Raw genomic sequence first — 15857 nt, 5'->3', positions numbered from 1 at the left:
CGACAGGCGGCGACGGCGGGACGACAGGCGGCGACGGCGGGACGACAGGCGTTGACAGCGGAATGACAGGCGGCGAGGCAGGCGGCAGCGGCAGCGGCGGTCCGGTGTGACGGCGCAACAACACGCAGCAGAGTGCGTGTTGTGGTGGGCGGCGACTAGACGCGACGGCGGGACGACGCGCGGTGACGTCGTGACGACAGGCGGCGACGACGGGATGACACGCGGTGACGGCTGAACGACAGACGGCGACGGCGGGACGTCACGCGCTGACGGCGGAATGACAGGCGGCGAGGGAAGGCGGCAGTGGCAGCGGCGGTCCGGTGTGACGGCGCAACAACACGCAGCAGAGTGCGTGTTGTGGTGGGCGGCGAGTGGACGCGAAGGCGGGACGACAGGCGGCGACGGCGGGACGACACGCGCTGACGGCGGAATGACAGGCGGCGAGGGAAGGCGGCAGCGGCATGACAGGGGACGAGGAGAGGCGGCAGCAGCAGCAGCGGCACGGGTGTGGCGGCGCAACAACACGCAGCAGAGTGCGTGTTGTGGTGGGCGGCGACTAGACGCGACGGCGGGATGACGCGCGGTGACGTCGTGACGACAGGCGGCGACGGCGGGATGACACGCGGTGACGGCTGAACGACAGGCGTCGAGTGGAGGTGGCGGCAGCAGCAGCGGCCCGGAGGTGGCAGCGCAACAACATGCAGCGGCAAGCGCAGGCGTCGGGCAGACGGCGAGCGCAAGCGTTGGGACGGCGAGCGCTGGCGTTGGGACGGCGAGCGCAAGCTTTGGGACGGCGAGCGCTGGCGTTGGGACGGCGAGCGCAAGCTTTGGGACGGCGAGCGCTGGCATCGGGAGACAGGCGGGAGGCCGGCCTCCAGTGCCTGTCAAAAATTTATTTTTAGACGGAGGCCGGCCTCCAGTGCCTGTCAAAAGTTATTTTTAGACGGAGGCCGGCCTCCAGTGGCCTCCATCAATTTGGAGGCCGGCCTCCATAAATTACACATTTAATTACGTAGCACCTCCGTATGTACAAAATAAAATATTTTGAAAGTGTATTTGGGGGTTTTTGGGGTCCAGGAATCCGAATCTGGCATCAGATTTCAGGAATTCTGAACAGGAGGCCCAATGCAACGAAGGCCCCCCCTTCGGGGGGGAATAAGCCTAGGGTTGAAGAGGCATACCCAAGGGACAAGGCTACACTATACGACACCAATGCCTGCTCGTGCGGTCATCTCCTCATTCCCTATGAATAGCAACCGCGGGCGCGCAATACTGGTCTCCCCCACCATGGGAGGCGTCTGACGCAACTACAGACACGTCCGAAGACGAGGACACCGAAGACAGCGATGGGGGTCGGATTGTACTAGGCCACGCGTTCAGGATGCTCGTGACGCTTGATAGCGGAGGCACGGAGGCAGGAATCAGAGGTGGAGGTTAGACTGAGGGAAATCAACGGCCGCCTCTTCCGCGCCTACACCGGAATCAACACTCTAGTCGCCCGAGTTAATACGCTGTCCAGGCCTTCGCCTGCTCGCTCCAACGTCATTGCACGCGAAGCACAGACATTTCAACAGCTACGTGTAGAGGTGGAAAGACTTGCCAATCGCGTGTAATAATCTATATGTACACACAAACAGCTTTCTTACAGTAAAAACCTGGATAAACAACAACTGGCTTGAGACCACCCGGACCAGTGAGATCAATGACCGGCAACGGGCACCACGTCACAGCTGCGAGGGAGTCGAAAGTCCCATCGGAGCACCCGAGTTGAGCAGGTCTCGGGGGCGGCCGATGGACCGACGGGCATTCCTATATTGGGACCATTATCCGTCTACCCGAAAAACCCATAGATCTCTGTACCCTAGCCTTGACTCTCAAAACCTTTATTTGGTTTTATATCTGCTTTGGAAACAGTATCTCTTCGACCATCCTCCATTCCATTCCGTCACCCGAAGAAGTACCATTTTACCACCTCATAGCCCGCATGCATTTCTGTCTTTCCACGTAAAGTAAGATACAAAAGCAGTTTACTCGCTACACCACTTGGAGCACTATTAGAAGGGCTATATGTGTCATGGAAATATCCCTACAGTGTGTATCTGAATCAGTATATCAAAACGTTTACATGATCCTGAAAAGACCCATATCATTGACGGATAGACCGTTAAATGCTCTCCAAGCTTATCCGGCCGCTAAACAAAATCTAGCAACTCTACCAACCACTCATATCCGTACGAATTACCTCGTCCAAACCGTGCGCGCGCTTATAATAGTGCTTCGATGTTAAACTCCTGAAGCCTGAAGCTGAAGTCGTACGTCTATACATCCGATACCGCTTTCTCTCTCTCTCGCTTACTTCGACTTCAACCTCGCCTCGCCACTTCAATCCACTCGTCTTTTCTCGTCTCGTCTCGTCTCGTTCATTGAACCCGTCTCATCACGGCGTACGCGCCGTCTCATCTCATCTCACGCCTTCCATCTCGTCTCGCCTCATTTACTAAATTCATCGAGGTTTGATCCTGAGACATTTACACTGCACAGCACTCGACTCTCGTCTCGTCTCGTCTCGTCTCGTCTAGTTAGACTAGTGGCGACAAATTGACCTGAACGTGGTTAGCACGTCCACTGTCCACTGTCGAGAGTCGAGAGTCGAGAGTCGAGAGTCGGGACTCGATAGTCGATGGTCGACCACCTATCCTGATCGTCTTGCCGTGCTTGCGTAGAACATCGTGGTGGTCGAACTAAAGCCATGTTCAGATTCAGAGAGTCAGAGAGTCAGAGTCAGAGAGTAAGAGAGTCAGAGAGTCAGAGAGTCAGATGGCACCGGGGTCACAACTGGGAACGGCATCCTAAACACAATTGGATAGAATTGGATAGATAGATAGAATTGGATAAAATAAAATAAAATAAAATAAAATAGCGATGAAACAGACCAAAACAAACGTCACTCACTAACTAACTAACTAACTAACTAACTATGCAAGTATATACACAAAAACGGAGTAATGAGACCTTTAACAACTATATAAACGTATAGATCGACATCGACCGACCGACCGACTGACGCGCGCATATATGTACAGTATACACGTATGCTCGTCGCACAAGTGTGCTGGGATCACGACAACTGAACAACATAATTCAGCACAAGAACAGGTGGGAGGGGGGAGGGGGGGAGGGGGAGAAGTGGGAAAGGGGAAGGGGAACAGGAAGGGACGTACGAAATCGGCGTTTTTGAGGTAGTCCCGCAATATACTGTCTTTGACTATACATAACCCGCACGTCAGCTTAGTAGCATAAAGTGGATGGAGGAGAGTGGTGCTTACCAGCTTTTATAGTCGTCGCTGTAGCTTTTGTGTCCTGTAAATTAATCCATCAGGGATGAGAGAGAGAAGGGGAGAGAGAGAGGGAGGGAAGGACGTACGACGACGGACGTAGCGTAAAAGTAGCTCGCGCGCTGTGTAGGCGAGTGTTCCTTCAACTGCTCTTTAAACTTTTCTCTCAAATCTACCAACACCATCAGCAATCAAAAATCCAAAAAACGGCTCCAACGCACATTTCACAACAGTATTCACATCATTCGCACGTTCACCATAACTAGGCAGATACTTGCGCACCTGCACACCCGCTTTCAGCTTCCTCTTTAGCAAATCGCATTTGTTCAGGAAGAGGATCATGGTCGTGCTGGCGAGGAGCTTGGAGGAGCAGACGGTGCGCCAGAGGAGGAAGGAGTCTTCGAGGCGGTTGACGCGTGCGTCTTCGGTCAGGCGCTCGTCGAAGCATGATACGGGCGCCACTGGGGTGTATCAGCTGTGTTAATGAATGCGAAGGGAGGGGAGGGGGGGGACGCACGGAATATGATAGCTTGGACATTATCAAAGTACGGCAACCACGCGTGGCGCTGTGACTATGTGAGCCAGGGTCGAAACAAGTCGGGAGAGGGGGACATACCACAGTCCGCGATCCACCTACGTCGTACAAGATCCACTCTTTACCTGCGTCGCCGCCGATACCGCCCGCAAAGATGCTAGTCGGGCCGTCGTCCAGTCTGATGCGGTACTCTTGCACGCCGAGCGTGCGGAGTCGTGCGCGGACGACGTCATCGTCTGACGGCGAGTAATCGCGCTGGGCGATGTGGTCCAGGTCGTCCAGGAAACTGCTCGTCCATCAGCACACACACACTGTAGAGAGAAAGGGCGGACGTACAACCCAGCTGTATCTTCGATCCGTATCCTCCGCTTTTTGAGCACGGCACGCACAACATCGTCCGTCCACAGCGCCTTCATATCGTCCAAACAACTCGCCAGAATCTCCGTCGCATCATCCACCATCTCTCCTTCCCCCTCCCCATCCTCACCAACGGGCGTCGCACGCCCACTCCCCACCCTCGCCTGCCTCCTCACACTCTGCGCCGAGCCCTTCCGCACTAAGCGCTGCCCGCGCTGCAACGCCTCCTGCAGCCGCGTAACTCCAAACTCGCGTTGCGCTGACGCAGCACCAAGCGGGCGCGCCAGACCCTGCGGTTCCGTTTCGAGACTTAACGGGCCGAGACTCGCTCCGCCCAGCACATTCGTCGCTGCGCCATCACCCGTCGCAGCAGCAGCAGCAGCAGCAGCAGGCGCTGGCGATGGCAAGGGCAACCCCATATCCTCATCCGACCCCGCGCCAAGCCGCCTCTTCAGATCAGTCTCGACGCGGCGCAGCGGCCCGAGGCGCATCTTCAACACCTGGTGTTTACCCGTCAACAGCGTCGACAACGCCTTACCCCCTTCCCTCCCCGTGCCTCCTCCCACCACTCCACTCCCACTCGCTTCCCCCCCGCCACCTGCACTGCTACTCCCCGCAGGACTGACAGGGTGCTGCAGATCGCCCTCGCCCTCGGGCTCCCCGTCCATCTCGGCCTGCAGCGCCTCTACGATCGTAATGATCGAGCGGATCACGTTGAGCTGGATCACAGCGCGCCATGACGCGCGCTCGGCGTCCCAGTCTGCGCGTGCGTATTTCATTCGAAAGTCTGTGTCGCGTGGGTGGGTGGGAGTATCGGGTGGGTAGGTGGGTGGGTTGGGTTGGGAGGAGAGAGGAAAGGGAAAGAAGTCAGTATAAGCCCACACGGTAAGATAATACAACGCACTTTTCAACGTCGTCGATTTGCCTAACCATCACAACCACACCAACGACCACATCCATATCACGAGCGCACATCAAATCCCAATCCCAATCGCACATCATATCCCAAAAAAATCCCAAAAAAAAAACGTCAGCTCCCCCTCCCAAAAACCCCCAACCCCCAACCCAAAACCCACAAAACCAAAAAAAAACTCACCACTCTCACTCTGCCCCAACAAAAGCACCCTCACAACCCCCCTCTCCCTCCGTCTCCTCTCCATTCTCTCAACTTTCAACTCCTCATCAATCATCTCACTCACTCTCCGCGCAGCAGCCTCTGCCTCCAATCGTGCGGTTCTTTCGAGGGGGGTCTCGTTGGGTGGGGGGAGGAGGAGGGTTGATAGGGGGTCGTCGGATGTGGTGGTGGAGGTGGTGGTGGTGGTGGATGTTGGGAGACCCATTTTTTTGAGGGTTGGGTGGGTTTTGGGGTTTGGGTACGGGTGGATGGGGCGCTGGTGTTGAGTTTGGTGTAGGGTTTAGGGTTTATAGTGTGAGCGTCTATACGACAGGCTGTTGTCATAGTTTGCAAGCTACTGTCTAATTCACCTTCGCAAGGAACGACGGGTTGTATGGACTCACCGTTTGACGGCATCATGTTTCTGTACACGCTGCGCGGTGTTGGGGGATGTTCTGGCAAGGTGCGTCAGCGCTGTCCATAATAATCACCGTGTTTATTCTGGCATCCCATCACAATTCAAAACCCACATATCATGGATCACCACGCGTACGCTGTATGCTCACCGAGATCAATGACTAGGTCGAGGTAGTATCGAATCAACAACTTGACGAGAGGGGAGTGACGCGGCCTACTTGCAGGTGTCGGCATCAACTTGCGGCGCGGTGTCGAGGGATGTTCTGGCAAGGTGCGTCAATGCTGTTCATTACAGTCATGGTGCTGCTACTTACCATTTTATTCAATCCACCCGTGTTGCCTTCTTTTTAGCATCCAACGTCATTCCAACACCCACACGCCATAATTCCGGCACAGACGACAGTGGCATAAAATCCCCGACTCGTTGGCAAGGGGTTGCTTACACCCAACGTCGTGGCGAGGGATATTCTGGCAAGGTTCGTTAGCGAAGTCTACGATAATCCTGGCGCGCCTAATCCTGGCGCGCCTGCGTACTGTCGTGCTCCCAGTGTACTTTAGCTTCAGATGCATTCGACGCGTTCAACATCAATCCAACCCCATTACATTATGAATCAACTCACCATGGCGTCGCATTCTGTGGACACACAGCAGACAAGGGTAGTCGGGAGGACGTGATGTCAAGGTGCATCATCACCATTCTGCGTGGTGGGCAATGGGCGACTGTGCAGCAAGGAACGGGGTTAGCACCAGCGCTTCGGATGAAAAATTGTGCCTTACCACTCACCATGACATCGTGCTCAGCGGGAACGGCTGCCGACGAGATGGACACACCGAGAGGACTTCGGAGGGCACGTACACTGGAGGCCCGCTCAGACGGCAATGACGCGGTTTGACGTCTCCGCCGGTGTTGCTGCTTCCACTGCCTACAGGGAAGGAGCCTTCTTTGCCTGGTGCAACGTATGCCATGACGGTGTACACGTTTCGCAGAAATGGGAATTGAGGATCATATCCCCGATACCACTATTCGACCCTGGGCCGAGGAATGCATCTGCTGACTGGATGATCCCGACGCACGTTGATGTCGATGGGGAGTAGGTCGAGGCGGAGGAGGGGTCGGCGAGAGTAGTGAGATCCAGCGGGTGTATGGGCAATTCAGAGCGAGTATCGAGCGTGAATGTCAAGTTGAGCGGGGTAGTGCATGGAATATAATCTATACCGCATATCCTCGTAAGCAAACAGAAAACAGAAGCCAAATTAAACAAGTCCACGCACACTTTCCATCACTTGCAGGCTCAACGCCCACAGCACCATACACCGCATTCGCATTCGCACTCGTCGCCAAAATCAGCGGCACACCGCTATCCACCACCGCGCTCCAACCACAAACATGGAGAAAACATGCTGTAGGCAGAGACACTCAGCTTGACAACTAAAAATATAATGAAGGGAGATAGACTCACGGGTGACAGAATTCCAGCTGACAAGCCAACATTGAGGACAATCAACTCGACTAACCTATAGGAAGTATATATCGGTTAGGCGCTGGTGTTCAGCAAAAAAATTACAGACCCTTTGCGACTCATGAGTGACCCGATGGTAGTAGACTCGCGCCAATTGAATCCAGCAGCATAATGGGCTGCAAGTTTGCACCCTCCAAACTTTCCAGCAAATGCGGAAACAATAATCGCAATGGTGTATGCCCAAAGGGAGCGGTCGAAAGTGAAACTTGAATGACTTACAAAGAGCCTGTTCACCCCGTGCAATCATACTCATGACCACCATACCATTAGCCACGTCTGGACAATAGAGGACTTTTGAGCCACTCGTAGGTGCCATGCATTCGAATGTCGATTGTTTGAGCAGATAGAGGTGTAGTGAAATCCGAGCTGTGGGAGGCAAACTTGAATCAGGTGTATTCAAAATTCATATAATGTGCACCTATAACCTTGCATTATAATTCATGAGACTACAGCCATCTACCTTGGGATCCAATGGTCAGAAGAGAGGAAGAGAGCGAACATGGATGTCGAGGATGGGTCAGAGTGCGAACAGCGTGGTTGTTCCGTGATCAAAGGGTTGCCGCATGTATTTCGAGCGGAGATTGAAATTGATACTGCACGCGTCTTTGAAGCGCGTCGACACGAGGGAAAGACAAAGGTATCATATGGGTTTCTCAATCAACACAAAGATCACAAGTGCTTGAGTATGTTTATATGCATTAGGAAATAGTGTACAATAGTTGATTGAATTAGTTTTGTAGGAAGTACCTTTGATTGTTCAAAGAAATAAAGAGCATCGAAGCGCGCAACGCTGAGCTCAGTGGCTTGAGAGTCACCCGGTGCATATCTCATCACTGTCCATGAGGCTTGACCCAAAAACCGCCCATTTAAAATTTTAAAATCAGTGTTTAACGCAGTCGCAATGAATGCTTTGTGTGGCTTAGCAAAAGACGCTCTCTACGCCCATCGCTCACAAAGAGACTTTGTGGTTGTGGCGGAACAAGCAAATATATCATCACATATCCAGACAAACTAGTGATGCCCATTATATTATGTACCATAGTCAATTCGAGGTCTTCTAAACCGTCGAACATGCCGAACTCGAGAACATGACATCACATTTGTTAGTGCCGCCAGAATTTCCCACTTATTGGCGCACAGGGACCTCAAGAAGACCTCCCCACCCAGCCACCAGTATACATGATGGATGATTCCGTTGGATTTCATGGTTGAGAGTTATTGCTGGACACAGTAATCTTCAGACCGAGATTATGGTAAGCCTTTTCATCGCTAATTAAATTCACAGCTTATCTCCTTCTGCGAGAATCCGAGTCGGGATCACCCATCTGCTCATGCGTCGCACAACTTTACTACATTGCTCACGAAAGATGGTCAGAGACCTTACAGCGTCGTCGAAACCTTTCAAACGTCGATGGAGTCACAAAAGCCTCATATTTTGGTTTGGATACATACAGTGGAATGTAGTATATCGTGTACAAGCGTAGGGTTTACACTTATGTCCGTGCCCCTTCGAATTCAAGACATGTATAACACATTACCCATGATGCACGACGTGTTTGTAGCAGTCTTCGATCATATCCATTTTTTCTTGACTTCGTGGCGTTATTTTTCACTTGAATGGTTTTGGAGTCAAACTTATACCCTACTGGAGACTCTTCAATTGCAAAATGTTACACAGGTAGACAATTTACTACACTCACATCATCATATTCATCTGATATATTCCATTCTGTTGTTCTTGTAGCCGGCCTATCCACTCGAGAAAAACCAAACGCCCAAATGAGCCGCATGACGGCTACGTTCTACATTCAGGACGCGTTAATGCGTTCTGAGAATGGACGAATATATGTGTATACATACCACATTTGTATTTGCGAGATGAATTCCTGGGCATATCCTCTAAATGTTATCAATAGATGAGTTCCTATGTACCGCCTGGATAAACAAGTCATGTCACCTTCCCGCTACCAAAGGGTAACGTTAAACGAATCGTGTAGCTCTTTTTATGTCCCGGATTTGTACCATCCGGAGTCAGCAAGTATCTCTCTGGCCAGAACTCATCAGGGCGCTCAAATAGGTCTGTACATTTCATGTTGATTCAAGCAGACATCAGATTATCGCCATTCGCATACCTGGATCATGGAATATACCCCCTGATGTATTATTAAACAATGTAAAGCAGGTTACAATAATGAACGCACAGATGTTCATGAGAATAGGAGCACCTTTTGGGATAGTATATTCACGATACTTAGATTACAAGCTTGAGTTTGTCATAGCTTTAAGATTCCAGAAAGTTTTCATACCTGACAGTCGTCCACCGCAGCGTGAGGAATTGCTAGAGGTACGCCTGATCTCAAACGGTGTACCTTACCATACAAATCAGCTCATAGTTTAATCGGACGGATAAAATGGTCAATTTTTACCTCCTTTATTATGGCTGGGGATGCAGTCAACAAACAAAGCACGTACCAGAGGGAGATGGGCCGAGTCTCCGTGCGTATCGTCGAGTTTGAATTGAATTTGTTTGAGAAGCATTGGGATTTATTGAGCTGACTCGTTTTGAATGTGTAGCAGCAGATTGTTATGCCCCCATGCTTTCAGCATGTCTGTCCATCCGCCGCCATGCCCCGTTTGTGTGTTTGGCTGTGCCAAACAACCATTGTTGATGTGCACGGTCACCACTCTTGACCTTGAGCCACACCGTTCAGTAAGTTCTTGTCTTGCTCTTCTTTTTTACACGGTACTGGAGGTATAAAATGGTATTAATACTACCTGTTAAAATACGAATTTTGAGTGAAAGTAGATTGAGAAAAGTTGGACATGTCGAAAAACGTTAAGCGCCCGAACGCGCTCTCAATACAAATCAGAAGGCAGTACAAGAATACTGCGTTTTCAAACCGTAATATATTATACGACTATGCAGTACACCCTACAACACTCAAAGCATCCATCCCAACACGCAATCACGAAAAATTTCTCGAAAATTTCGACTCACGTACATATCCACATCCTCCCCCTCGCGCAATTCGCAATTTCAAGCTAATTCCAACGTCTCCTTTCATCGCGGGTCCTCTTGGGCACTAGCAGGAACCTACTCGGCTCAACTAGACTTCCGATATACGACCTAGAAGGTCTGGGAAATGAGACCAACTTCAGAAGACCCAGTGTATTTGCAATAAGCAGCATACGTACCCGGGGGATCGAGTGCGGATTCTACGTCAATTCCACGACGTTTTCGCGACTTGTAATGATGACGTTGACGTCTGCATAGATCGTTGGTAGGTTGGATATTTTCTTCCAGGTGCGTGTCATTTACGTTTGTCGAGATTGTGCATTGTTGCAAATAACATTTTTCCTAGAATACGTGTTTTTCATTGTAATACAGCCCCTAACTAGGAGTATGGGCTTGCGCTTCTTGGGATGTATTGGAGCAAGGTGGGTGAACGCATTCCGTGGAGAAGGGCAAGCGTTACAGGTGACGAGTGTCTCGCGTATTTGTCCTTGTTTTGCTGGCAGCAATCGACGGACTTGTAAGATTCACGGTCGTCTCTCGCTCGTCTCCATGTCGTCTTTTATGAAAGTGCAAGAATGGGTCCCGAGAGGCTTTTAGAAGCAGCAGCAGAAGACGCGGCTTATCTCCAATCCTCGTCAAGCCTCCGCACTTCAAATACTGCCCTTTGACACATTCTCCCTACTGCCACTGCATGTCGAAAGCACGGCCATGGCCAGTTCCTCCGTCTTCTTCCTTACCGCAACCATATCACACCGCCCCTCATCTGAATATCCGCGGAGCAGCTCAATAACGGCCTCTATACTCAAGCTGAAGTGGTGACGGACACCTCCTCGATTTACATATCACGCTTTAATGGTACGTACACTTCCACATTTACCATCACATCCGTCTCCGTCTACTCCACAATGTCACAATCACTGACTCCCGCCATATACAACCTCACCAACTCCCCCTTTTACAACCACCCCCCGCAGATCCTCTCCTACGGATACCGGATACATCCGCCACCAATTTGACAACCAATAAGTCAACACTCACAAGACGCAAGCAAAATTGACTGAAGACAGAGGAGGATGATACGAGTGTAATGGGTACCATTCAATCGTGCGTATTCCCATCCTCCTATCTTAATCCCACTCCGTAACCACAACCAACTGTGTCCAGCTCAACACTGTTGCCCAACTCTTGCACCATTTTCAAGCAAACCCGCCTCCAAACACACACACAATTTATACATCCCCCCCAACCTCCCTTCATGACCACAATGGCAACTTCGACATTAACATCAACACACTAGCTGCAAAAAGTCATACGTGCACAATCCGCTGCAGACCCCCTCCACCCACTCATGACTTACAGCTCCCCCGCTCGTCTCTGTGCCTGTCCCAGTGCCGCGTCAACTCTGCGCAGGGCGTCTCGATATGCCATATGCGCAAACCGCTAATGTCCATATATTAAAGTTGGCAATCGCCCATGCGGACTCTGGGTTACTCGCTAATAACAACCTTGATGCTGTGTGGACGCTTCTATTTCCACCTCCTTCCTTGGTGTTTGGATGGGTGTTGCGATGGAAGGAAAGTATACAGAAGGATGCAGGCCTGCTTCCATGTGTGGATTATAGGGTTTAGCTACATCCCCGTCCGATAACCTATGTTACCTACTAATTCAACATCAAATATACATACTCGCCTACAATATGCAAAGACCTCATGATCTAAACTACATCCCCAACCTTCTTGTCTGCTAGAACCTCGCTGCGTAGTATGGGTGCTATAGTACATTAGACACCATGTATTGCCACCCGAACGTGGAATCCAATCCTAACCAGCTAAATATTTAATTGTAATTACCAACCCTAACCAATGCTAACCAACCCTAACCGGACTAATCTGTGCTTTTGTGGTATATCGAATCCCAACCAACCCTAAAAACTAAACCCTAAACCATCCTAATCTGTATTTTTGTGGTCACCACCAACCCTAATCCCTAACCCCAACCAAGGCTAAAATGTGTTTTGTGGTGTATTCACGACAACACCAGCGGGGTTTCAACTTTGCGAGTAGTGTTGGATATATTTATACCAGTAGGTTCTTTGAATTCTTGTTGCCATTAATCTCACAGACTCACTCAAAAGTGTTTGAAACTTTTCACTTTATTCAAATGCAGGCCTGCAGTGTCCCACTGGACCAAAACATCTCGTCTTGCCTGTCCATACTCTTTGGCTTTGAATGAAATGGACTAGTGCATTGGGGATTCAGGAGTCGCTAGATTTGAGTATGCCCGAAACCATATCTTTACAGCAATGTCAAGGTGAGTACTCTGACGTACCACATTTGTTATCTAACGTTTTGGTTATGTAGACGTGCCATGACCTCCATGTGAATATTGAAGAGGTGATTTACGGTAACATTTCACCTCTATTACAATGTATCCCCAGTGTAGCATGGTATGTCAACCATGGCGCAAACGCTCTCCTCGTGCCCCAATTCATAATTACTCCGCGTTTAAATCATCTCATTTATCTCGCTTCCAGGAATAGGCTAGTCTAGATTGCTCAGATTGGTCGGTAACGAGAGTTGGAAGCTCACGGAACTGAGCAACGAGACCCTGGGACACCTGCTGTGAACGGCTTTTTGGTCCTGGAAGATGGTTTGCTTACATCTCTCAGCACTCTGAATCAGCTCTCTAGTTTCCAGCTATAATGAGCCCGTGATGCATTCATACCATTGCGCATACCTTGATACATTACATCTTTACAGGGGTGTTATTCTCGATTGTACGGAAGATATAACATTTAAACCCAACTAGGCAGTAAGACACATTTTTAGCTAACATTTGATACAAATGCGCCGACACAGAGACGTATGAAAAACACATCAACCATGGAGAAATTAAAGTTTAGACAATGTATCCAAGAACTAGTCCAAGTGCGAGGCAATTGGAATACACAAAAAATAGATATCAGCCATAATAGCAGTGACTAACAACGCAGGCGGCATACCAACTGTGTGAAATGCGCACAATGTACACATAGATCACATGCTGGGCCACAATGATTATGTTATGCATACCACAATGTGCCAATGGAAGGTGAACACCGAGGTAGTGTGTATACCAGCAAAGGGTGATGGTACGCTCGTCTGTTCGTCCATTCCATCTACCAGAACATGAGACCAAAAACAACTCACTCACCAACATCAATTCCCCTACCCGTTTAAACCTCACTAACTTCCCTTGACCCGCGCGCGCGTTGAGACGAAGTCATGTTGAGGAAAGGTAAAAATAAGGTGTACCCATGGTAGATGTCAATGAAGTCCATAGCAAAGCGCGTATCATCTTCAAAGCGCCCATGCTCCGTCCTAGAATCGATTCAGATACTAACCATGATACACATTGTTTCCTTCACCTACGGTGTTTGATGTCATATAAGACATAGTCACGATACGGTAGCCTCAAAGTACATTTTACTGGCTTCCCTGAGCTACTCTGAAGCCTTTGGAGTCGCACTAAAACGCCTATACCTCAACAAAATGTGAATGCATTGAATAATAAAAAGATATGGGTGATTATATGCGGGTGTGAAAGCGTTTGCATGGGGACGGTGATGCGAAATTTGACTGCATGAATGGGATACGGCACTACCACACCTTCCCCGTCCCAATCTTCCAAGAGAACACGGTTTCAATCGTCTGGAAATTAGGTCGTCAGGGTACTATTTGGGTGATATTTTGTCAACGTAAGGTCTAGCGGCGTCTTGAAAAAAAGTTTGAGCAGAAAGGTGATGTTGGATATCCTGGAATTGAATGAATTAGTTTGTTTCCATTGAAAATGACAATGTACGTAGCTTTCTAACGCGATGGGAGTAGGAATGGTATCCAGTACAGAGTTACAGGCGCGTTGAGAACTGTTTGATTTGACCTCGCACAAAACATTGAAATTCACTTGAAATACACAATCTGAATGTTGAAAGAAACTGGAAAAGAAATTTATTTGGAATCTACAGACATACAGGAGTCTAAAACACAGAAGCACAGTGTACATACACTCGGCTAACGCTCGGTTCGCCCTCAAATCATCTGTTGATCCCAAAATTGAACCCTGAAAACAGCACGGTACAACCCGAAAATGCATAGCGTAGTGGGCGTACATATAGCGGCGTGTTTGGGGACTATAAAAGGGACCGTGAATCGACTCACTTTTTCTCATCCCGCTCCTCCTCTTCTGCCCAGCTCAGGGGGTCTCCCCCCTTTTTTCTCTGCTCTCCAATTTTCTCCTCTTCGCTCCGCGTCCTCTGGTAACCAACGTCATCGTGTGAGCTGGGGGTTTGCCGCTGCGACTGACGATTTTTTGTTGTTGTTTGAATGCCAGGTCATCACCTGTGAAGACCCAAGGTAAGCAAACCAACACAGACACGTCCAGCGACTCACCTTGACACCCACACAGGCCCCTCGACACGACGATGACTTCACCCAAATGTGCCGTGCCACCGTCATTGGTGAGTCCCAGTCATAAGAAGTGCCCACTCACCTCATCCCAACGTGTCTCTTCCAGTCAGCGGCATCTGTGTTGTCTGACACCCATTGGAGGTAAGTAATCGTGCACAGACATGTCCAGCTACTCACATTGACGATCCCACGTTGACACATGCAAGCCTCTTTGAAACACACAAGACCCTTCAAATGACACCTTGACTATCACCAACCGCGCTCGTTGGTGAAGATGCGCCGGGGCGCTGTTATGGTTGAGTCCAAGTCACAGTAAACCAAACATGCTGACTGACTCACCTAATCCGACGTGTCTGTTCCTCCCAGGGTCTTCTTGAATGCCAGGTCATTGTGTGGTATGATGCCTAGAGGTGAGTAGTCCACGACAGATGTGTCCGACGCACAGAAAACCCCTCGAAACAATGACCTCGACTATCAATGACCCGTGTTCGCTGTTGAAGATGCACTTCGACGGCGTCATTGGTGAGTGCCAGTCACAATCAGATGGACACGCTCACTGCCGGGAGGAGGCATGGGCCACTTGTTCGGACCTTGTTTCGACAGCATGCTTTGAGGGGTGGGGATTGGGACAGATATGTATGTGATTCTGATTCTCAGCGAGGCGTCGGCGAACGGGTGATGGTGGTGGTGGTGGAAAGTGTGGAGATTAGTGAAGAGAGATAGAGGGGAGGACAAAATTTACTCACTCATGTCCACACACGCACACACACCCATCATACACTTTTCCACACCCTCACACGAGCACCTGTATACCCACTAGAACACCACTGCTCAACGGGCCCCGCCAGACGCTGCGTCTACACGCCACTTGTCGTTGAATCCGTATTTGTCAACATCATGGCTGATACATGCGCATACAGCCCATCAGCGTTGAGGGTGGGGTGTTTTGCCACCCTCGCTATACCATCCTCCGGCTGCAGTGTTAAACCGATGAAGAGGAGCCATGGATGACAGCAGTGGGGTGAGGGTGGAGCTGGATGTGACAATGATACGAAGTGCATAATATGTTAACACGTCGCTGCGGTGCGCGTAAGGGTAAAAGGCGGAGTTTGAATGCA

General features: G+C 50.1%; 2 protein-coding genes across 2 annotated transcripts; both read right to left on the bottom strand.

Moving 5' to 3' along the window:
- Window positions 1-2813: 2813 nt before the first annotated feature.
- JR316_0011176 (Guanine nucleotide-binding protein alpha-4 subunit) lies at window positions 2814-5567 on the bottom strand (the record flags this gene model as incomplete). Its single annotated transcript, XM_047896837.1, has 12 exons — window positions 2814-2849; window positions 3222-3265; window positions 3327-3360; window positions 3425-3507; window positions 3557-3796; window positions 3853-3901; window positions 3952-4156; window positions 4207-4391; window positions 4428-4486; window positions 4553-5014; window positions 5132-5152; window positions 5324-5567. The coding sequence occupies 12 exons, from the start codon at window positions 5565-5567 to the stop codon at window positions 2814-2816; spliced, it is 1662 nt and encodes a 553-aa protein (XP_047744882.1).
- A 3320-nt stretch (window positions 5568-8887) lies between these two features.
- JR316_0011175 (Cytochrome P450 monooxygenase) lies at window positions 8888-9816 on the bottom strand (the record flags this gene model as incomplete). The annotated part of the gene is made up of 8 exons (XM_047896836.1): window positions 8888-8920; window positions 8979-9080; window positions 9139-9177; window positions 9236-9357; window positions 9411-9431; window positions 9480-9528; window positions 9585-9647; window positions 9751-9816. The coding sequence occupies 8 exons, from the start codon at window positions 9814-9816 to the stop codon at window positions 8888-8890; spliced, it is 495 nt and encodes a 164-aa protein (XP_047744881.1).
- Window positions 9817-15857: the final 6041 nt, after the last annotated feature.

The sequence above is a fragment of the Psilocybe cubensis genome, chromosome 10 (assembly GCF_017499595.1).
Source record: "Psilocybe cubensis strain MGC-MH-2018 chromosome 10, whole genome shotgun sequence".
In the NCBI taxonomy this organism is placed as follows: domain Eukaryota; kingdom Fungi; phylum Basidiomycota; class Agaricomycetes; order Agaricales; family Agrocybaceae; genus Psilocybe; species Psilocybe cubensis.
The sequence above is the reverse complement of the archived record's forward strand: the minus strand, read 5'-3'. Positions and strand labels throughout refer to the sequence as shown.